This window comes from Siphateles boraxobius, unplaced genomic scaffold (assembly GCF_051911475.1).
Source record: "Siphateles boraxobius isolate OS27281-9 unplaced genomic scaffold, OSU_SipBor_1 65, whole genome shotgun sequence".
In the NCBI taxonomy this organism is placed as follows: domain Eukaryota; kingdom Metazoa; phylum Chordata; class Actinopteri; order Cypriniformes; family Leuciscidae; genus Siphateles; species Siphateles boraxobius.
Window position 1 is genome coordinate 16,384,749 of NW_027509192.1, and position 23,564 is coordinate 16,408,312.

Consider the following 23,564-nt stretch of genomic DNA (forward strand, 5'->3'; position numbering starts at 1 on the left):
GGAAGGACATCCCGGTATATCCGAATGGGTGTTGAACATAATAAAACGAGGCTACTCACTACAGTTTGCTCGCAGACCTCCGCTCTTTATAGCCGTGGTCGAGACGACAGTGAGAAGCGACGTGGCGCACATCCTTCGCACCGAAGTGTTGAAACTGTTCGAAAAAGTCCCTCTATCACAAAGCGAGTCAGACTTTTACAGTTGCTACTTCCTCGTTCCAAAAAAGGATAGCGGCCTCAGGCCCATCCTAGACCTCAGACACCTGAACAAAGCGCTTACGACACGCCCGTTGAGAATGCTGACAACCAAACAAATCTTCGCGTCTTTTTTTAAAACATTTTTTACATTTTTTTACATTTACAAATCTTTTTACATTTACCACCTGTATTATGGTGTATTTCAATATATTGTATTGGAAAATTAATATTAAATCCGCTTCCAGTTATTATTAGCTTTATACACTGCTTGTTATTACACATTTATTTGAATTTATGGTCATAATAATAAATCCACTAGTTTGTAGCGCAAATAAATTTACTTTGTTGTTCTTCTAGTTATGTACATATTGTGGTGAATGTTTTGTAAGTCTTGCACATTCACAGAAAATAGCTTACGTTGCAAATAATGTGGATATACAATGGGGACACTTGTTATTTGTTTCTGGTTTCCCTTGTTCTTGTTTCCTCTTATTACTTTGTCTAGGTGTGTCCATGGGCATTCGCAAGGTTTTAGGAGATCTGAGGTCCAAAAACTGAGCTTGCTAGTGTGTCTGAAAAAAATAGCTTTCCCTGATCTACATAAGTGCATTTTAAGATGGAGGGCAAATTTGGATAACTTGAGAACCATGTCATTGGGCAGTATCATAAATGATCTGCCAATAAGACATGATATAAATTTCACATGTATTTATACACTCATGGTCTCTTGTTCATGCTCTAGTGTTGTCCTTGTAATGCTGTCTTAGCTTCTCATGCTGAAGTTGATTGATTTCTTCTTATATTTTTATAATGTGCATTTGGATGAACAACCCCTGGATGACAGTATCCAGTTGAAAATAAAATAACGTTTATATTTTTTAAGTCTAAAGCAATTTCATTACAGAGGAAACAGAGAAAAGGCATGAGAGAAATGGAAGCTTTAGCGTAAGTTCTCCCAGGACGACTCAATTGTTACGTTGCTTATTACTTTCTGATCTAACCAATCGTGTTATAATACTCATAGTATCAAAGATCGGTACTTAAACATATCTGAGTTTGCAGATGCTGACGCCAACATTCAACTCCATCCTCCCCACAACCAGGATGGTCCCTTCCCATACCTCCCAGGGGGTCGGCTGCGCCCCTGCCTTCATCTTCAGACAGGAAATGCAGAATCAGTTACCCTCAGATTGCGAGTTACGTACGGGGCCTTCGCCAAAGAACTTTATATAACAATACTTGCTTTCTGGGCCATTAATACATTTATGCTTTGTTACGTCATTTTGCCTCCCGAGTCTTTCTGGTAGAAATGAAAATACATGACAAATTAGTTTACTTAAAAAAGGTTTATTAAAACAGCATCATACATAACAAATGTGTTAAACATTAAGCCTGAATCATTATAGGCTTTTAATCTGTTTATACTGTAAAGACTTATTAAGTTTGTTCATTACTGAGTAATGGAAGCTGGCGCTTCAGGATTGAAGGGATCAGGATTTATTTTGTTCAGATCCTCTATTACAGTTTCATTCTCTTTTTTCCATTGCTCTGGTGTCAGTGCAGATGGGCTGGTCTCCAGGAACTTATATGCATCTTTAGTCTGCAAGCTAAAGATGCTTTTTGCATGGAGACAGGTTTCACCGAAGGCCTTCCAATGCTGAAAGATTTGAGGTACAAAATCAATCACAGGAAAAATAATGCAATCAAGGTGAATAACTTCTGCAACTGAATATTTTCTCAACGTCTAAGTTACCCCTTTTGCTGAGTTAATAGAGTCCAGAAAGATCTCCTTCATTTCACTCTCCTCGATGAAGTGTTCATTAGCAAAAGTCTCGTCTTTGAGAGCCTCCAGCATTACACTCACTGATTCCCAGAACTTCTGAAGCTGAATCAGAATGTTTTGGATTCGGGAAAGGCATTTTTGGACGTCATTCAGATGGACAGTGTCGGGTATTGAACCTTTGGAAGCAGTTGTTAATTATGAGAGATCACTCTGAGGCTTCTGGTGTAAATCAGGGACTGTTCCGAGCACAATTGGAAACTCCTTAAGTGAAAGAATCTTACCATTTTCTATTTTCATGCATGCCAACTTCAGCTGCATATCCGTCATCCTAACTTGGATGCTCCACTCTTTTCCTATCAGACTTGACTTCTCAATGGAGAGTTGAGTCAATTCGCTGGACAGAACCTGGGTTTTCGCAGCTGCTTCAGGGGCATTGTCAGCCTTTTCAAATAATTTAACAATGGCTCCAACAAATGGTACAAGGGCAGAGAAGAAACCCCCATAATCACTTTTTCTAGATTAATCAATCAATCATTAATCAATCACTTTTTCTTTGATTAATCAATCAATTAATCTAGAAAATATAAAACCTTTATGACAGTTTTGTCATCATTGCCTATTGTGTGTCTAGTGACCAGTTCAAATGCCAATCAAGAGTGAAATAAGTGCAGTCAAGATGGACAATTCTCAGAAGGTTCATTTCGGTAGTGTGTGAAAAGTATAGTGGTATAAAGTGGTATAAAACGCTATATACAAATAAACTTGAGTAGAGTGCCGAATTGCAGATCTGGTGGAAACATATCCACATTCTGTGTTCAGAAGCTTTCTTAACCGCTCTTTTCTCAATATTATCATTTTTATTGTGGTGTTGTTGTGTAATGGCGAGATAAAGTGTAGCACATATTTTAATATTCATCTTAACATAGCAGATTTTTTGCCAGTATTTAAAATTATTTTATGATTGCCATCTCTTTGGTGAAGAGAATGGTGGACACATTAGAAATGTTAAGAATTAAGGTAAACAGATCTTGTGCAATATGTATAACAATGCACTCATCTCTTGGACTGACAGTTGTAAACTCTTAAAGATAACGGTTCTTTATTAGCATCAATGGTTCCATGAAGAACATTTCAACATTTCATGCTGGCCATAAACTGACAAAGTCCGCGTCCGGTGTGCGATAGGCTACCTCGAGTTGTCATAGATGCGGCGCTGCGCTTCTCGTTCGGTTCTGAAATGCAAACATTTTTTGACTAGGCATAACGTTACTTTTTTTTTTCATTTTTTTTTTATAAAGGGCGTGCGCCCATGAGCACCCACGGAGGTAAACATAAATCGGCCCCTATGATTGTAGCCTTGGGGGATCTGGTCGGGCAAAATGAGACTTGAACATTCCACTTACCACAACTGTTATTAATATCAAGTGTCTAAAATGATGAAATCAAGCATTCTTATTTCCTTAAAAGGAGATTAATTGCGTGCACAGTTTTTCTGGAATAATGAGACAGTTTATATATATAAATCGAATGTAAATTCATGCCCCAGTTACACTTAATTGTGGATATACCTTGTGCCTACTTCTCCCATCGACTGAGCCCAGCTGAGCGTAACTATGACATAGGTAACAGGGAGCTGTTGGCAGTCAGGTTGGCTTTGGAGGAGTGGTGCCACTGGTTGGAGGGGTCGGCCCAACCCTTTTTGGAATGGACGGACCATAAAAACCTTGAATATATTCGCTCTGCTAAGAGGTTAAATTCTCGCCAGGCCCGCTGGGCACTCTTTTTTGGCCGGTTCAGCTTCACACTTTCGTACCGGCCAGGATCTAAAAATATCAAACCTGATGCTCTCTCTCGGCTGTTCGGGGCCCCGGGGGGTGAGACACCTACAGAGACTATCCTCCCTCGTGGAGTGGTGGTGGGGTCCGTGTCCTGGGGCATCGAGCGGCGAGTAGAGATGGCAGGCCGTCAGTGCGTACTGTCATGTCTCCGGTCTGATTCGCCTGTTTTCTTGTGTTGTCTGTGTGGTTGTCTCGGAGCACATGACCTTGTTTTGACAGCTCGCCGTGTGTTCCGCTGTTATTGTGTTTGAATTGTTTCCCCACCCTCTCGTCATCACTACTCTGTTCCGCACCTGTTATTAATCGCCACCCTCTCATTCTCACTCATCAGTCCCGCACCTGTTATTGATTATCTTTGTCCTTCTCTGTATTTATTCTCCCCGTGTTGTCTGTCTTGTGCCAGATCGTTGTGTTCGCTTCACGCTACGCTTGGAACAGCCTATTATTGATAGCTGTCCATCGTGTCTTGTTTTGTCCTGTTTGAGGCTCCAGTGCTGTTTATTTTCCCTGTTTGTTTTCCATTTAGTCCATCTGTCAATCTCCACCGTCGGTTGGGTTTCTGCTTCCTGATCCCGTCTCCCCGCTCCAGCCCATTTGCCCTCCTCAGCGTGTGACTCCTTTGTTGCCTCCTCTCCTCTGCCTGGCGCCCGCTGTTTCTCCGCTGCGTGAGCTTTGCGCTCTGTTTGCCATATAAGGAGTCGGACTTCCAGATTAGACTTTATTTTCGAACGCCGTTCCGTTCCATAGAACGACACTCTAACGCTCTGGCCCTCCGGCCCACTGTCCCTCTGGCCTTCCAGCGCGCGCTCCTGAGTGTATTTTGGTTCAGAGTTATATACATACATCTTCTTCCAAAGAAGGTAACACACCCTATAGATAGTTTTGGGTAAATATCTCATACCATGTGACTTCTCAGAATAGAATTGACATTCAGGGTCTTTTTACAGAAGGTATTGTAGCTTTCAAAGTCACCTAGACAGAGTCCTATTAGAGGAAACTCCTACAAGAAATAATTGTGTCCAAATATATAGCTAAATTACTTAGTTTCTAAATAATAAAATCTTCAACATTCCCTCCTCTGAGGCTTATTAAGCCTCACATTCACTATCCTTTCCCAGAGTGTAGTTTCAAAATCCAGCTGCCTCAGTTATGCTACCTGCAACCCATTCTCACTCCCAAGGCGTCAACAACTGAAGCATGGTCAAGCGCTCGAGGCGTCACATAGCAGACGCCAAAGGCGCCCCTTGGCGTCACTCTGTGGCGCATTAGGAACTCCATTGCTTTCAATGGGAAACCTGTGGCGGCAATAACAGACGCCAATTGTATCAGTAGGAAATAGCGTTGAAGAAGTCTCATCCCGAACACATAGAGATGTTTGGCATCAGGTCACGTGTGCCAGATGTTGGTAAGTAGTCGTAAATACGCTGTCCAAATAATGTTTGCTATAATGTCTTTTCTGTTTGTCGATATTAATAAGATTAGCTCTCTCATGTTCAGTCACTGCATTATATCTGTCATCTCCACGGAGTCTTTGCTCTTTGCTTTGGTTTCTAATTCGAAACACATTACTAAACTAACGTGATTGCTAGTTGCAAACGCTGTATGTCACGTGACGTGCTATAACTTAGGCCTAGACCTTCAATCAGTTAATCATATATGAAATATATAGGCTATTCATATCAGGTTCAAAGTAGTAATTAGTTCCAAAGTGGTATTTGTAGTAGAAGCGCAGTAAGCACAACACTTACCATGCTTTTACCACAGTATTTGGAGTTTTAATGTGTCATTTGTTGTAAATGCACAGTAACCACAACACTTACCATGCTTTTGCCACAGTATTGGTAGTTTTAAAGTAATATTTGTTGTAAATGCATAGTAACCACAACACTTACCATGCTTTTGCCACAGTATTGGTAGTTTTAAAGTAATATTTGTTGTAAATGCATAGTAACCACAACACTTACCATGCTTTTACCACAGTATTTGCAGTTTTAATGTGTAATTTGTTGTAAATGCACAGTAACCACAAAACTTACCATGCTTTTACCTCAGTATTGGTAGTTTTAAAGTATATTTGTTGTAAATGAATAGTAACCACAACAGATACCATGCTTTTACCACATTATTTGCCGTTTTAATGTGCCATTTGTTGTAAATGCACAGTAACCACAAAACTTACCATGCTTTTACCTCAGTATTGGTAGTTTTATAGTAATATTTGTTGTAAATGCATAGTAACCACAACACTTACCATGCTTTTAATGCCTACTAATTTAAAATCCAAAAATTGTAAGGTAAATCTGTAATTTTTCCTTTAAATAATCCTGTATATTATACATAATGATATTTTATTTTCTCTTTTTTCAGCTGAAAAGACCAAAAGGGCCTTTCGGACTCAGTCAGCTCATTATTGTTTGAGGAGAAGTAAACGGGAGACGAAAAGCTACAAAGGCAAATATTCACAATGGTATGTATGTGTTGGTTTTAACCTGTAATCAAACATTTTATCATTCATTTGTTGTTTCTTAAACCTTTTCTTACAAAACCCATAGCCCAATCAGTACAAACATAGTCTCTAAGTCTTAATAATTCACAAGATTTAACAAGTTCTCAAATTCATACGATGCACATAGATATTTGTATACTCGTACATAATCCTGCAGCTTTTACTCCTAGTGCTGTCATTGGCTACTGCCTCAATTCCTGTACATATTTATCGCGATATTTGCAAATCAGTTTTAGATGCCCCACACACTGTCAGAAAGTTTATATTAATTGCATTGTATTATTTAAAATTATTACAAATTGGACCCTGTCTGTTGATGTTCCAATGATACATGATGTCTCTCCACACCTCATGACCTACCTCTGTCTGTTTGCAAGAGTGGAAAAGCTAATATGACTTGTCACACGACATCAGATACTCGATTATTTTGTCATGATCAGATCAGTTACACTGCTGATAACTGTCCCATTTGCATGTAAATCGTGTTATTTTTGCTTGCTATTAATGACATACTTTTAATCATGCCCACATATCAGTAAACTTATTACATAAATGCATTTAACATTTAATTATCCAATCTCTTTACAGAAAAATATCCCACAGTTATGGATAAACTCACAACATCATCATCAAGTCCTGTGAGGGGCACATTGGGCAACAAGTGTCATCCAACGTATTCGATCCGTGGACTAGTTCTCCACATCTTCCCATGGGACACTGACATTCTTCAGGTGTTCGTGAAACATCTGTCTCCATGTCTTCCTTGGTCTTCGCTGTCTCCTGCATCCTCCTGGTGGTGTCCACTTCATTACTGTCTTTGTGCGGTGTTGTTTGGGCATGCATAGGATGTGTACTTGAGGTCTGCCTAATGCCTTTATCAAATAAGCGTCAGTGCTCATCAGGGGTTTTGGTAAAGGACATATTAATTGACATCCATTAGTTCTAGTCATGCAGCGGCTTCATGATGCAATAGTCAAATGTATATATCTGCAAGTGTATATAGCAGGTGTTTGTCCGAACAATTGAAGATAGTGAGAGTGTTCAGGAAAACACTGCTGAAAGAGTATTACAGAAATGAGACACTTGACAATTGGACATTATTCTGTGAGTTTGTTACCTTTACATTTAGATGGACTTAATGTCTTGCATTTAGCTTCAGTAAACCTTTTATTACAGTGGTTACTATAGTAAATATCCACCATAATTGCATCTATGGTATCATTATATCACTGCCTGGTTAATGTAAATGTAATATACCCGTGAATGTATTTTATAGAAACATTTTCTTGCTGACATTTATAATCATTAACTATTTTAAGTTTCCTTTCATTTAGTTTCATTTAATAAAAGTGAACAATAATCACAAGGATTTAAAACTATAGTTGAGAATGTAAAATGTTGTGCTTAAGTTTCTGCCTATTTGTTATTTAAAGGGAGGAAGAAACGTCTACGGTTATGTATGTAACCCTCGTTCCCTGAGTAGGGAACGGAGACGTTACGTCAGATGACGACGAATGGGGTTTCGCTTAGAAAGCCTATCAACTTCGAGTGTTACAAAACGAGCCAATGGCAAAGAAATGCCATGGGTCTGCGGAATTTGCATGGCGTAACTCCGCCCCACCTCGTGGGTATAAAAGGAGGAAGCCGGCAGCAAGCAGATATGTTTCTTCGCTGAGGAGCCAAGACTGAGCTCAGGCGATCCCCGCGGTACAGCGGAAAGTGGCAGGCAGACGTAACGTCTCCGTTCCCTACTCAGGGAACGAGGGTTACACACGTAACCGTAGACTTCCCTTTCGTTGTCACTCCGAGTTACGTCGGATGACGACGAATGGGGTTACCAGTCTAATCACGCCACCTTCTCAGACGAAGGACTCCATTTAACACAGGAATACCAAGGTACACTGGGAAGCATATCCCAAGCTAGGGGAAGTATGCAATTAATGCCAACCCGGAGGGGGGGGGGGACTTAGAGAACACTGGGGTATCCAGCCGCAGGTGGAATATTTCAACCCCAGGGGTGGCAAGGTGGCTTGCCAAGGGAAAGACACATGCTCAGAGAGGCTTACAGTGGAAATACACATGTGGGGGTCGCTCAGGGGACGGACCATGCACACGGGAGGCACCTAGCCGACGCGCAGGCAATAGACACTGGCGCCAACGTCAGGAGTGCTGGAGGAACTCAGGGCTTTCGGGGAAGCTCACCTGAGGAGAATATCGCACGTATCCAGTCCGTGGAGTGGAATGGCGAGCAAGCGAAGACACCTGAGCGGGTCCAGTACTAGCTGGTTGAAGCGAGTACATGAGAGGACACTGGCTCCACTCGGAGATTGTAGAATCTGGCGAATGTGTTAGGTGTCGCCCAGCCTGCAGCTCTGCAGATGTCTGTTAGCGAGGCGCCATGTGCTAGAGCCCAAGAGGACGCCACACTCCGGGTGGAGGGGGCAGTCACACCAAGGGGGCACGGTCGACCTTGCTGCTGGTAAGCCAAAGCAATGGCGTCCACTATCCAGTGAGACAACCTTGTAGAGAGCCTTTCCCTTCAGCTTCCCACCATAACAGACAAAGAGCTGGTCTGAGGTCCTGAAACACTGCGTCCTGTCGACATAGGCGCGGAGAGCGCGTACTGGACAGAGCAGTGCCAAGGCTGGGTCTGCCTCCTCCGGGGGCAGAGCTTGCAGGTTCACCACCTGGTCCCGGAAGGGAGTGTTAGGAACCTTGGGCACATATCCAGGGCCCGGGGTCTCAGGATCACGTGAGAGTAAGCCAGCCCGAATTCCAGGCACGCTTCGTCAACGGAGAATGCGTGCAGGTCCCCTACCCTCTAGATGGAGGCCAGAGCAACCAGGAGCGCTGTCTTCATAGACAGGAATTTAAGCTCGACTGATTGCAGGGGCTCAAATGGAGCACTCTTCAGGGCAGTTAGAACCACTGAGAGGTCCCAAGAGGGAACGAGAGGAGGGCGAGGCGGATTTAATCTCCTCGCTCCTCTACGGAACCCGAGGAGCCGTCACCGTCCACCGGGCGGCGGAAGAGCGTTGAGCCATCCACCAAGGGCTACCCAGCGTCACCGCCAGGCACCGCGGAGGAGATCGCCCAGCTGATGGAGGACCAGATGGCGGCGCGTTGTGGGAACCGGACCAATTATTTTATTTTTTTCTCTCTCCCCTCTCTCGATCTGTCGCTCCTCATGCTTCCGTCTCGCATCTCTCACGGAGGAGCGGAAGCATAAAGGAGGAGCGACGACGTTGATGATCGAGAGAGGAACAGGCCTGTATTTTAGTTGAGTTTTGTTTTTTGTATTTGTGTTTTATTTTAGCCAGCAGTCGTCCGCGAGTGGCTGCTGGCCGTTATGTTAATTTTAGGTAAGCCTGCAGTCGTCCACTAGGGGCTGCTGGTGGTATTTTAGTTTGGTTTGTTTTATTTTAATAAAGTTTATTTGAATGTACGCTGGTTCCCGCCTCCTTGTTCCCTGAACATACACCCATTTATATCATGTCCACATAATCCATTACCAAGTGTTTTAATAGTTCTTCTGGTATACTGATATATGGCCTATTTTTGTCGCAGTTCTTTCCTTAACTTTGTTTTTGCCACAAATTTCACAAAACCTTATAAAAATGCCTTTTAATCTAATTTGTTTAGATTTCTTGCAGGTTGTGCTCTAAATGTGGCATCTTATAATTTTAGCCGCAAGGTCTGATCAGGTCAACACAATGTCAAACACTACTGAGAAGTGTAAATGATCATAAGGTTTAGTCTAACACCGTTGTTATAATCCCTTTTTTTCTTTTCACAAATTCTAATAGACTCAGTAGTTTAGAATAATTGGCCTGCCATTGTAATTTTTCAAATATATTTTTCCATTTGTTGTTCTGATTTTTCCTATTCTTTTTTGTTTTTGCTCATGAGCTGCTTTAAAAAAAAATTGGAGATCTCTGCATAATCTTGGATCCATGGCCAACAACATTTCCATCTCATTATCCCAGTTTTGACAGCATTTGCGATTTCATAATCTTCGACTTTTGGAGTAATTTTTCCTAAAATCTATCTCTTAACAAAATTATCAAAACAAAATGGAGTTTACCAGTATCATTGTTTTGCAAACAATAATAATTATTCTTTTGACATTTTGTGTCTATCTTTTTCTTTGCTACGGAATAATTTTTCTCATGCTTTTTGACCTATAGTTGTTTCTAATAGCCCTCACTATACCAAATCCAGCCTCAGATTGAACTATTTAGTGAGTTGAGCACCCACTTGTCTCTTTCAGTGTATTTTCTTTCTTTTTTATATGGCTGGACTATAGCAGAGAGGGTTAGTTTAGCACAGAATATAAAGAATTGCTTATGAAACCAGTGAATAATCAGAATGAATAAAGTTAATATAATACAGTAATTAACTAAATTTGAAGCAGTCTCTACAGAGTGATCATTAGAGTTGCCACACCTGTGGTGCCCATAAGGGAAGGATGTCGGTCGGTTTTTCTCTGTTAAAGCTTCATGGCTGTCGCTCTGCATGTGTCGTCAGCCTAGCTGTCACTCAAAGGCTTGGTGTAAACTGGAATATACAGGTCCTTCTCAAAAAATTAGTATATTGTGATAAAGTTCATTATTTTCCATAATGTAATGATAAAAATTAAACTTTCATATATTTGAGATTCATTGCACACCAACTGAAATATTTTAGGTCTTTTATTGTTTTAATAATGATGATTTTGGCATACAGCTCATGAAAACGTCTCAGGTTACGACTGTAACCCTAGTTCCCTGAGAAGGGAACGAGACGATGCGTCGATGACGCTTTGGGAACGTCTCAGGTTACGACTGTAACCTATGTTCCCTGAGAACAGGGAACGAGACAATACGTCAACGACGTTATGGGGAACGCCTCAGGCGTGACAGGTGTCTGAAATCACTATCAAATCACGTCAATCATATTGACCGGCGAGAGCCCGTGTATCATTAGCGTGAATGATTAACGTGCGACCTGGAAGTATAAAAGGGCGCCTCGCAAACATGACAAATCACCTTATCGTCTGAAGGGACTGTACGGTAGGCAAGCCCCGAGGCATGGCAGGGAGACGTATTGTCTCGTTCCCTGTTCTCAGGGAACATAGGTTACAGTCGTAACCTGAGACGTTCCCTTTCGAAGGGAACTCAACAATACGTCAACGACGTTATGGGGAACGATATACCAACTCCGCCATGCTAAGGGGAGTGCATGCCAAGTGGCAGTGACAACTGTCAGAACCAGCAACTTCAAATGAAACGCTAGAACCACTCACCCTCAGGTCACACTGGGCTGTCAGTGACAGCATTCCCTACGGTCATAGCCCAAGCTACAGCCTCACAGAACAACCTTCATAAACATGGTTAAATGAAAGGTCTACCTGGGCCGGCTCCGGGCCTGGAACCACAACTTCCAATTAGAAGGGGTCCCTTCTAGGGAATGTGGCTAGGGAACCCGAAGGAACCCCAGCCAGTCACTATTCAGGGGACATACCCCGAAATGCCACCAGGACAGCCTGACCTGGCGTCAGACATAGACACTAGTCTGGCCAAATCCTGTCTGTCTGAAGACAGAGCCTCTGGACAACAAAGCCTTAATGTAAGGCATCCGACCCGAGGGACTGCAAAGCTGGCAGTGAACCACTCCGCCCGGATCTCAGAGACGGGATATCCCGGAGAGTATGACTCAGCATAGTGCTTTCCAACCCTTGCTAGCGAGGGGAGTTTCTCTACTCGATCCAAGGATCAACCCAGTGTCTGTGTTTCAAAACACTGAGGAGGCCTGTGAAGGCCTAAGGGCTGATCTAACTGGGAGGCCTCACGAGAGGCCTACGACCGTCTGACCAGACTCAGGAAGCCGCATGCTCATAGAGACCCTCGGTGAGGGGAGCACAGGTCTGCCTGGTAGGCAAACCAGGCTGTAGGCAGAAAAAGTTCCGGGAGGGAACCAATAGCAGAGATTGAACACTTTAGCGAGCCAGGGCGCAAGCTCGCCTTCAGCAGCTGCCTATTAAGGCTAGCTGAAACTGATAGCAAGAGACCACTAGCATCATAAACCCAGCACCACTAGGGAACAATACAGGGAGGCCCGGAGAGGCCTACTACCTGATAGCCAACGTAAGTGGGAATTCACCTTCAGAGAGGCCCTTGAGGCCTACTACCTGATAACCACAGTGAGTGGGGTGCTCACCTTCAGGGAGGCCCAGAGAGGCCTACTACCTGAAAACCACAGTATGTGGGGTGATCACCTTCAGAGAGGCCAAGAGAGGCCTACTACCTGATAACCACAGTACGTGGGAACTCACCTTCAGGGAGGCCCGGTGAGGCCTGCTACCTTACAACCACAGTATGTGGGGAGCTCACCTTCAGGGAGGCCTGGTGAGGCCTACTACCTGACCGTACTCATTCAAGGAGGCCTGGAGGAGCCTACTACCTGATAATCACAGCATGTGGGAACTCACCTTCAGGGAGGCCTGGTGAGGCCTACTACCTGACCGTTCTCATTCAAGGAGGCCTGGAGGAGCCTACTACCTGATAATCACAGCATGTGGGAACTCACCTTCAGGGAGGCATGGTGAGGCCTACTACCTGACAGCCAAAAAATTTGGCAGCTCACATTCAGGGAGGCCCAGAGCGGCCTACTACCTGACAGCCACAATATTTGGGAGCTCACATTCAGGGAGGCCCAGAGAGGCCTACTACCTGATAGCCAACGTAAGTGGGAATTCGCCTTCAGGGCGGCCGGGTGAGGCCTACTACCTGATAACCATCTTAAGTGGGAATTCACCTTCAGGGAGGCCTGAGCGGCCTACTACCTGATAACAACTGGTAGCTTTGAGCCCTGAGTCCGGGTGATAGTATTAGGTGGCCTGCTAAGGCCAGCCAGCTGGGGACTCGCCTATCAGGGAGGCCTGGTCGGGCCTACTAGCTAATAGCAAGTCATATTCTGCCATAAAGTACACTGTTGGGAACCATACTACACAAGCATAATTTACTAATGGGCTTCCAGTAGCGCTATAAGGTATGTCCCACAATGTTGGGACTCACCTCCGAGGAGGCCTGTTTAAAGGCCTACTACCCATCAGTGAGTCAACTGCCCGAACCACCAAGGCCAACCACATAAAGTGAGCTGGCCTACAGTGCCCTCTAGGGGGCTGTCCAATCAAGGAGGCCTGCTGAGGCCTACTACCTAATGGCGCAGCCTTCGTTGGCAGAAAAGCTGTTTACACAGCGCCTACAGCATCCTGGTGCCTAATCACATTGCCCATGGCAGTGTACTCCGCAAAAAAAGCTAGCACCCTTAAAACAAGGGGAGTACAACATACGCCACTCTGCCTCAACGGAGGCCCCAGTTAGTCAGGGGCCTACCATCTATGCATGGGCGTCAGCTCAGGGCAATGCTCTGGCTTCAGGGGAGCGTACTTCGACCAAAGAAGAAGTGAAGCTTACTTCATACTCGACCCGAGCCATAGTGGTGCGAGGTAGGATAAAACAGAACTGGGAGTGAAGTGCTCAGACCTACCCTGTATCACAAGGGGATACTCACACCTCACCCTGAGGTTACCAGGGTGCGGGCCTGCCAGCGGCTCTAGGGGTGACAGAAATTTATCTGTGCCCAACCTAGGGGAGTGGGGCTTGAATGAAAGCCAACCACCTACAACCTAGCGCTCGAGCAGTAGCTCAGCGAGGTGAGTGAAGCCTAAACTGGCAGCCTAAATCCGTAGGCCAGTTCTGCATGGCAGGGTCGGGCAGGAAACCCCGCTCAATAAAGACATATATACCACGGAGGCCTGTTTGAGGCCTACCATGTCCTTACAAACCATCCTCTGCACCACGCTGCATTACTCTAGTCACCCCAGAATGCAGAGAAGGGGGCGGGCCTTGGCCTAACGACTCCCATGGGAGGAGGCTGTTTATACAGGGATGCTAGAAACCTACATTCACAAAGTGAAGGTTCAGAGGAAGCAATGCTAATTTTTTAGCAGAGTGCCTTTATTATCCCTGGCACAGCCTAGGCCAGCTACAGAGGCGGCCCTGGTGAGGGCCAGCCTGCAGGCATAGATCTATCTGAGGGCTCGGAGGAGCCACAGCCTTACTAAAGAATATAGTCTGTATTCTATATTCCAAACAAAGGGCTGCATGATAGCTCAGCCTAATGAAAACCCAAACAGAGCTCAAGGCGAAATACTCAGGAAGAAGTCAAACGGACCCGTGGGCCGGACATAAGATCTATCTGAAGCTCTAGCGTCAGTCAACACTAAGTAAAAAATTCTAAGAGAGAGACCAACTACTCTACCCTGAGGTGGCTAGCAGCCCGAAGGCTAACATAGTTATCGTTCTGGCCACCTAATGGGGAACTTCAGGGCCCTAATAATCCAGGAAACTTCTCTTACCTTATTACCTGATGACATGGCAAATGACATGACCCCATAGCTCTATACAGGGAACGAGGTCTGTAGAGAGATACATTTCGGAATTTTAATTCACAAAAAAATTTACTCTTGAAAAGACCAGTCAGCTCACCTGCGGAGTGAAGACTCGCCAGATAGTTCTTTACGAACCTGGGGTCCACCACTTTACATGCCTGAAAGAGGCGTTTCTATTAACCAAGCCTAGGCGGGCCATTGGAACATCGTTCTAATCATAGGCCCAGCCCCACGCCTGATGTAATGAACGTCTGGGGAGTCAGAAGAGAGGAGAGGGCTGGATTTCTTTTTAATGAAGCCCTCCGGGGAGATTATCCATCAGCGAAGATGTATGCGCTTGTGCTGGATAACCTCCCTCAGATCCCTCTTCTAGCGGGAGTCACGCCTTTTCTGCGCCCTGTTCCTCCATGGAGGGGGCGCATGAGAGGCGACACTGGCTCTCTGGCCCTGTCTACGGTACTCAGACCGTGAAGGGCCAGGCCCTCCCGCCTGCCTGGGCGTGGAACCGGATCTCAGCGGTATGCAGGTCCTGAAAGCAGCAATGCGCGCCTTCGCCTCCCTGAACTTCCCAAGCACCGCCTCCACGGAGGGGCCAAAGAGTTCAGCGGTTTGGATGGCAGAGTTGGAGCTCTCAGTGTCGACGCCTGCCCAGACACGAGATAGTTCGCGAACGACTCGTCAAATGGGCGGCATCGACACATACCCATGCTCTGCGATCCCCTCGACATCAGCGATATTAACCCGCTGATGTCAGTGAATACGGGTAGAGCATGGGCTCTTCCATGCCCCCTCGATCTCCGTGTGAAGATCAGGAAGGAATGGAAGGCTCACCTGAGCTGGTGGTGTATGGCCGGGGAGAAACCGATCGCCGAGCCTACCGCGAGCGGTCTCTCCTCTAGCGCGTCGCCATGGCAGCTACAGCCTGTTGGCGGCGCGCTCCACAACATCCACCAGACCTGCATACACGGGGCAGGGTGGCTGAGAGGGTTCATGATCTACCTGATTATAAACCTCCTCAGCCACCTCCTGCTCGTCCTGAAGAGCAGCAACTGCAGGAAGCCGTCGGTGAAAAATCCTCATCATCGACCTGCAGTTCGCCCTCGTCAGCCGTCGAATCATCTGAGAGGTTTACAGCACTCTCAAGATGATCGACGAGCTCTATCTGGTAACCCATGATGCAAGTCGCCGCTCTGCCTCGGCACGAGCGGGACCACGAGGACCAGACGTTGAACCCCCTTCACTCGAGAAGAGGGCCAGACGAGAGCGGAGCGTTTTAAGAGAAAAACGCTCACAGTTCACACAGAGGATTCCCTCGAGAGCCTCCCGTGCGCGCTCTTCTCCCAGGCAGGAAAAGCACACTCGTGTGCTGTACATTTAATTTTCTTACCGTTTCATTGAGTAGCGTTTTCAAACAGACAGTCCCTGAAGACGATGAGATGATTTGTCATGTTTGCAAGGCGCCCTTTTATACTTCCAGGTCGCACGTTAATCATTCACGCTAATGATACACGGGCTGTCGCCGGTCAATATGATTGACGTGATTTGATAGTGATTTCAGACACCTGTCACGCCTGAGGCGTTCCCCATAACGTCGTTGACGTATTGTTGAGTTCCCTTCGAAAGGGAACGCCTTTGCGTGACTGAGTCTGAAGCACTACTGTCAAATAGTCCAATGGAATGAATGAAGCGTCACGGGCGGGTGACGTCATGACCAGGAAGATATAAAAGCACATCCGGTGCAATGCTCGCGTTAGCTTATAGAGCCGAAGCAAAGTCGATCGCAGGGATGCAGGAAATATGGAAGGGAGACGCATCGTCTCGTTCCCTTCTCAGGGAACTAGGGTTACAGTCGTAACCTGAGACGTTCCCTTTCGAGGGAACTTGCGATGCGTCGATGACTCTTTGGGAACGATAACACCCAATACGCCATAATTACAAAATGTCAGATGATAAAACTGTCGGCAAATTAAGTAAAAAGCACCTGGGATCCTGGGGCAGCTTCCAGGTCCAGGCTATAAAACCTCACAAATGTTAGCGGCGAGGACCAACCCGCCGCATCACAAACCTCCTGAAGGGAAACTCCTGATAAGAGGGCTTTAGAGGCCGCCATACTTCGGGTAGAGTGAGCTCTGACCACCAAAGGACATGGCTGGCAAGAGGACTCATATGCAAGAGAAATAGCCTCGACTATCCACTTACTGATTGTCTGTTTAGAAACAGGAAGACCTTTCTTAGGTGAACCAAAACAGACAAACAACTGATCAGATCTCCTCCACGGGGCAGCCCTATGGACATAAGTGTCCAGTGCTCGCACTTTTTAGGGATGAAATGGCTAACAGAAAGATAGTCTTGAAAGTCAGAAATTTTTCTGAAACTAAATCTAGGGGCTCGAAGGGAGACCCAGACAGGCCTTCCAAAACTATGGCCAGATCCCATGCCGGCACCCTAGTTCGAACTGCAGGCCTCAACCTCAAGGTGCCACGAAGGAAACAAATAATTAGGGTGTCTCGACCCAAAGATGTAATACCCACAGGGGCGTGGAAAGCCGCAATGGCCGCCACGTAATTTTTAAGGTAGAATGACATAAACCTGAGGTGAAACGAGACTGGAGAAACTCAAGTACTGTGTTGACTGAACAGTTAACTGGATCTCGCTGCTGTTGGTGACACCAAGACGGGAAAACTTTCCACTTAAGTATATATAATTTCCTAGTGGCTGGAGCTCTGGAGCTAAGAATAGTCTCAACGACCTCAGTCGAGAGACCACTCTCTAAAAGTTGGGCCCCATCACAGGCCAAACCCATAGGTTCCAAATCTCCGGTCGGGGGTGAAATATTGTGCCCCCTGCCTGAGACAGAAGGTCTCTCCTGACAGGAATCTCGCAAGGAGGGCCGTCTAGGAGATGAATTAGGTCCGCAAACCAAAAACGACTCGGCCAGCGTGGAGCTACTAATAATAGACTTACTCCGTCCTGGCGGACTCACTCCAGAACTCCTGGGAGCAGAGCAACAGGGTGAAATGCGTACAGACGTAGCCCCGGCCACGTCTGTACCATAGCGTCCAACCCCAAGGGGGCTGGTTGCGTGAGGGAGAACCAAAGTGGACAGTGCGTCGTATGCTGAGACGCAAACAGATCCACTTCTGCTTGGCTGTAAAATTCCCAAATGAGCTCCACCGCCTCGGGGTGGAGTCTCCATTCCCCTGGCCTCAGCCCCTGCCTTCGACAGGGTGTCTGCTCCTATATTCTGGTACACTGGGATAAACACTGCCCTCAAGGAGAGTATCTTCCCTAGGGACCACAAGAGGATCTGGTGCGCCAGTTTGCAGAGTGGACGCGAACGCAGACCCCCCTGTCGATTTAAATAAGAGACCACCGAAGTGTTGTCTGTACGGACGAGCACATGATGGCCCCTCAGGTCTGGGAGGAAATGTCTCAACGCATTGAAGACGGCCATCACCTCCAGGCAATTTATGTGCCAAGAGAGATGATGGTTCCCCCACAGACCCTGAGCTGAGCGGCCTTCCATTACCGCTCCCCAGCCAGTGAGAGAAGCGTCTGTCGAGATAGCAACTCGATGGCAAAGAGCTCCCAACACCAGACCCTGGGACAGGAACCAATGTTTCCTCCATATAATCAAGGCGCGGATGCACCGCCGCGTGATCTTGATCATACGAAGTGGGTTTCCCCTCGGGGAGAACCCTCTGGTCCTGAGCCACCACTGCAAAGGCCTCATGTACAGCAGGCCAAAGGGGATCACATTGGACGCCGCTGCTATGAGGCCTAACAGTCTCTCGAACTGTTTTGCAGTGCGTGACTGGCCTAGCTTCAACTCTTTTGTGGCTGTGATGATAGCAGCTACACGAACGGGCGATAGTGTGGCCCGCATCGTGACTGAATCCCATACCACACCAAGGAAAGTGGTTCTCTGTAGTGGAGAAAGCACACTCTTCTTGGCATTGAGTCTCAACCCCAATTTCTTCATATGAGCGAGAACGACATCTCGATGCCAAACCGCTGACTGTTCTGATTCCGCCAGAATCAGCCAGTCGTCGATGTAGTTCAGAATGCGTATGCCCTGCAGCCTGAGCGGGGCCCGAGCTGCATCTACACACTTCGTGAACGTGCGGGGTGACACAGCTAGACCGAATGGAAGCACCCGATATTGGTATTCTTTGCCCCTGAAAGGAAACCTCAGGAACTTCCTGTGTTGAGGGAGGATGGAGATATGGAAGTAAGCGTCCTTCAGATCTACCGTGACAAACCAGTCCTTGGATCTGATTTGAGTCACTATCTGTTTGAGTGTGAGCATCTTGAATTTCAATTTCGTGACCGCACGATTCAGCAAACGAAGATCTAAAATTGGACGCAACCCCCCATCCTTTTTGTATCGGCTGTAAAACCCCGATTCTCTGCCGGGGGAGTACGACTGTTCTATAGCTCCCTTTGCTAAGAGAGAATGAACTTCCTGCTCCATTACCACAGCCTGCTCGGGATGTACTACCGTGAGTAACACCCCGTTGTAACGAGGCGGAGGAGAACCAAATTGGGTTCTGTAACCTTTCTCTATTATCTGCAGGGCGCAAGGAGATATATTCGACAGATTCTTCCACTCTGTTAGAAAATCTACTAAGGGTACCAGTCTCTCGAGACTGGCCTTTGGTGTTAAAGGAACAGCCACTTCGGCGACCTGAAGCATATTGGCAGGAAACAACCGAACTGACTGTTTTTGAACCCCCCTCAGAGGGCTCACGTCCGACGCAATGTGGAGTCGACACTGCGCCGAACTTTCGCTGGATACCACTGCGCCCCGAAGCACCAAGGGTGGCGGGGTTGGCAGACCGGTCCCATGAGGACCCCGAAGTGGAGCGGGCACCGTATTCTGAGGTGTACACCGCTCCGACCCGGTTGGGGCTGTCCTCGCTGGTCTGACGTACATAGCGTCAGGACCTTTTCTGAGCCGAAGCCTTCCTAGCCATAAGTACGGTCCTCAGATCCAGCTTAGACTTAGCCGACTTCGGCTGAGAATGTTGGCTCGGTCCCCAAGATTTATACGGGGGAGCACGAGACGCAACACTTATTTTTTGTTGCACACGGTGCGAGGAGCTTGGCTGGGGGTGCTCATGCCCAGCATCCCCAGGGGGATGGACTCGGTGAGGAAGGAATTTTTTAAAAGCCTCCGATTGTTTTTTATTTTCTTGAAATCTTTCAACAACCGAATTCACCGAGTCACCAAAAAGGCCAGAGTGAGAAATAGGGGCATCTAAAAGAAAAGCCAGATCTTTATCTTTCATATCTGTCAGATTTAACCAAGATGTCTCTCAGTAGCTACGAGGGCTGCCATAGACCGCCCAATCGCACGGGCAGTCTCCTTCGTAGCTCTGAGAGAAAGATCTGTAGCCCGACGAAGGACTAACTCCCTCACTCCCATCTATATCCCCCAGCAGATCTGCCTGATAGGCTTGGAGCACTGTCATTGTGTGCAGACAGGCTCCAGCTTGACTTGCTGCCGTATAAGCCTTACCCACTAAATTAAATGTGGTCTTTAGTGGTTTATTCGGCAACACAGGATCCTTCAGGGACGATGCTGACCAAGGAGACAGATAGCTCGCGAGCGTCTGTTCCGCTGGGGTCATCGACCCATAACCAAAATCTTTCAGCCCCTTTATATTTGAATACGTTTGAACATGGGTACTAAAAAGATGTGACGAATATGGTTTAATCCATGATCTACATAGCTCACTATGTAGATCAGGAAAGAATGGAAGGGCCCGTGATTGAGATGAAACATTAGAAGTGAGAAAACGCTCGTCTAATTTGCTTTTAGGACGAGAATCTCTCTTTTCTGCTGCCCACTCAATACTCAACTTATCTACAGCACGAGTTATCACCTCAATAAGCTCCTCATGTGCTGGGGAGAGGGATGGCGAATCCTCTCCCCTTATTGAACTTTCTTTATTTGTGTTTGTGTCACTCTCACCGATGCTCAGTAACTCTACCTCCTCAGAGCTAGAGCACTGAAGCAACGGGCTCTCTTCCCGGGTGGAAGAAGCCGCAGCGCGGGCTTCCAACACCGGCAAGAGAGCAATGGATCCTTCGGGTAAAGGAGGAGATAAGGCAGAGCACATCCCCAACCCCGCCGAAAGATCCATTTGCGAACCCCAAGTGAGCTTTCTCCGAGCTGCCTCGGCAGCCGCGGGTCCATCCTCAACATCCTCAAATGTGGACAGACGGGAGCGGAGCATGCGGAGCGGGAGACGCTCACAATGCTGACAGTCAGCCCCCTCGAAGGCTGACATAGCATGCTCCACTCCCAAACAAACTGCACAAAGCTCATGTGTATCTCCACCCGTGATATAACGAGGGCAAGGAGAAGCACAGGCTTTGAATAGTTGTTTCGCCATAATACAATATAATGAGAGACAGACAACAATAAATATAACAGACAGTTTTGACACAGAGCGCTTTGCTGAGGCACAAAAGCTACATTTATATTTATCTGACGCTTTTATCCAAAGCGACTTACAATTGCAATATATATCTGAGGTCGCACGCCTCTGGACCAACTAGGGGTTAAGTGTCTTGCTCAGGGACACATTGGTGTCTCACAGTGGATTCGAAGCTGGGTCTCTCACACCAGAGGCATGTGTCTTATCCACTGCGCCATCACCACCCCCTATGCTAACGCGAGCATTGCACCGGATGTGCTTTTATATCTTCCTGGTCATGACGTCACCCGCCCGTGACGCTTCGTTCATTCCATTGGACTAGTTGACAGTAGTGCTTCAGACTCAGTCACGCAAAGGCGTTCCCAAAGCGTCATCGACGCATCGCGAGTTCCCTCGAAAGCGAACCCAAAATTCCTATCCAAAAATGAGCATATCATGAAAAGGTTCTCTAAACGAGCTATTAACCTAATCATCTGAATCAACTAATTAACTCTAAATACCTGCTAAAGATTCCTGAGGCTTTTAAAGACTCCCAGCCTGTTTCATTACTCAAAACCGCAATCATGGGTAAGACTGCCAACCTGACTGCTGTCCAGAAGGCCATCATTGACACCCTCAAGCAAGAGGGTAAGACACAGAATGAAATTTCTGAACAAATAGGCTGTTCCCAGAGTGCTGTATCAAGGCACCTCAGTGGGAAGTCTGTGGGAAGGAAAAAGTGTGGCAAAAGAGGTGACCGGACCCTGAGGAAGATTGTGGAGAAGGACCGATTCCAGACCTTGGGGGACCAGCGGAAGCACTGGACTGAGTCTGGAGTAGAAACATCCAGAGCCACCGTGCACAGGCGTGTGCAGGAAATGGGCTACAGGTGCCGCATTCCCCAGGTCAAGCCACTTTTGAACCAGAAACAGCGGCAGAAGCGCCTGACCTGGGCTACAGAGAAGCAGCACTGGACTGTTGCTCAGTGGTCCAAAGTACTTTTTTCGAATGAAAGCAAATTTTGCATGTCATTCGGAAATCAAGGTGCCAGAGTCTGGAGGAAGACTGGGGAGAAGGAAATGCCAAAATGCCTGAAGTCCAGTGCTGCTTCTCTGTAGCCCAGGTCAGACGCTTCTTCAATAATTATTTATGACTGTTGAAACTTTGTCACTCAATCTTGTTCACTTTTAGCACACTTCACAAGTTATTTTTTCCTTAGCACAAACTTAATTATCTACAATGGAATCATTTTTTTCTCACTTTGTCTTCAGGGATAATGAGATACAAATTTTAGACGTCTTCAGATATAAGATATAATATATTAAGCACGTGCATTCTTATTTCTTTTTATCTATTAATATATCAATTTATTAATTAAATATATATTTTATACTTTAACTTATTTCATACTACAATAATCTGCAAGACTAATATCTTGAAACAATTATTTTCTTTTACTATTTCCTTTATTTTTACTACCCATTTTTTATACAGTACTTGTCCCTCAAGCTCATTCACACATTCCTTGTCCCCTATTTTTAACCACAGGCACAGTCAAGCACACACACAGGATCCCAGAGACACACACACAAGCTATACTCTACTCACAGATTTACTCACTGTCTTTATAATCAATACATTATAAGATTCAGTGATACACTTCCCCAACACAGTGATAAAATAACTTTAAAACTATCACAGACCTCTGCGATTCAATTTAGCTTACCTGAGCAGTCCATTGTCATTCCTATAACAATGCGGTAACCATAAGCTAAACTTATCTGTGCGCATGCTATCTTATTATCCTTAATAAGAAACACGGATAAGCCTGATAACCTTATCAGTATCGTTATCCTTAACGAGCAGAAAATGATTAACCTTAATCATTAATGATATTCTTATCATTACACTTGTCATCCTCAAGGCCCTCTTGACAAGAAAAAACAATAACAGTAAACATCAAAAAACTGATTAACCTTAACCAGTACACTTGTTAAACTTAACAAGCAAACAAATCCTGATAGCCATATCAGTAAACTCAAATCCTTACCTATGACAAAACCTTTAGCGGCACATCAGCAGTACCAATATTAATACAATCTGCACCAGGTTATATAAACACAGGCAAACACTAACGGGAGCTCCGCCGCGCTATAACACATTACTTGATATCGTCAACAACAATGTATGCACTTATTTCTAGAATCAAAGATCCTCTTTTCAATTTTTTAGTTCTTTAAATTTGGAGAAGCTTTTTAAAGGGTCTTACCACTCTGGCTCACTGGTTGACAACACACACTTTTTCAAAAGCAAAAATTGCTCACCTCAAAGTACAGTGGCCACTGTTGTTTGTGTCAGTCACCAGTGTCGCCTTACGGGGT

General features: G+C 45.9%; 1 protein-coding gene and 1 long non-coding RNA gene across 2 annotated transcripts; one reads left to right on the top strand and one right to left on the bottom strand.

Annotated features, from left to right (window-relative positions):
* Positions 1-1,583: 1,583 nt before the first annotated feature.
* On the bottom strand, positions 1,584-2,493 carry LOC143720459 (uncharacterized). The gene is made up of 3 exons (XM_077209934.1): positions 2,262-2,493; positions 1,951-2,156; positions 1,584-1,854 (listed from the first exon to the last, which is right to left on the bottom strand). The coding sequence occupies exons 1-3, from the start codon at positions 2,305-2,307 to the stop codon at positions 1,648-1,650; spliced, it is 459 nt and encodes a 152-aa protein (XP_077066049.1). The 5' UTR covers positions 2,308-2,493; the 3' UTR covers positions 1,584-1,647.
* A 2,687-nt stretch (positions 2,494-5,180) lies between these two features.
* LOC143720460 (uncharacterized) lies at positions 5,181-6,981 on the top strand. The gene is made up of 3 exons (XR_013196567.1): positions 5,181-5,223; positions 6,186-6,285; positions 6,913-6,981. It is a non-coding gene; the product is annotated as an uncharacterized LOC143720460 (long non-coding RNA).
* Positions 6,982-23,564: the final 16,583 nt, after the last annotated feature.

Bases quoted from the DNA above. Each gene is read 5' to 3' on its own strand.
- LOC143720459 (XM_077209934.1), bottom strand. From the start codon at position 2,307: ATGACGGATATGCAGCTGAAGTTGGCATGCATGAAAATAGAAAATG. The intron at 2,157-2,261 runs GTAAGATTCTTT...CTGCTTCCAAAG, and splicing joins ATGCATGAAAATAGAAAATG to GTTCAATACCCGACACTGTC. The intron at 1,855-1,950 runs GTAACTTAGACG...CAAATCTTTCAG, and splicing joins CTATTAACTCAGCAAAAGGG to CATTGGAAGGCCTTCGGTGA.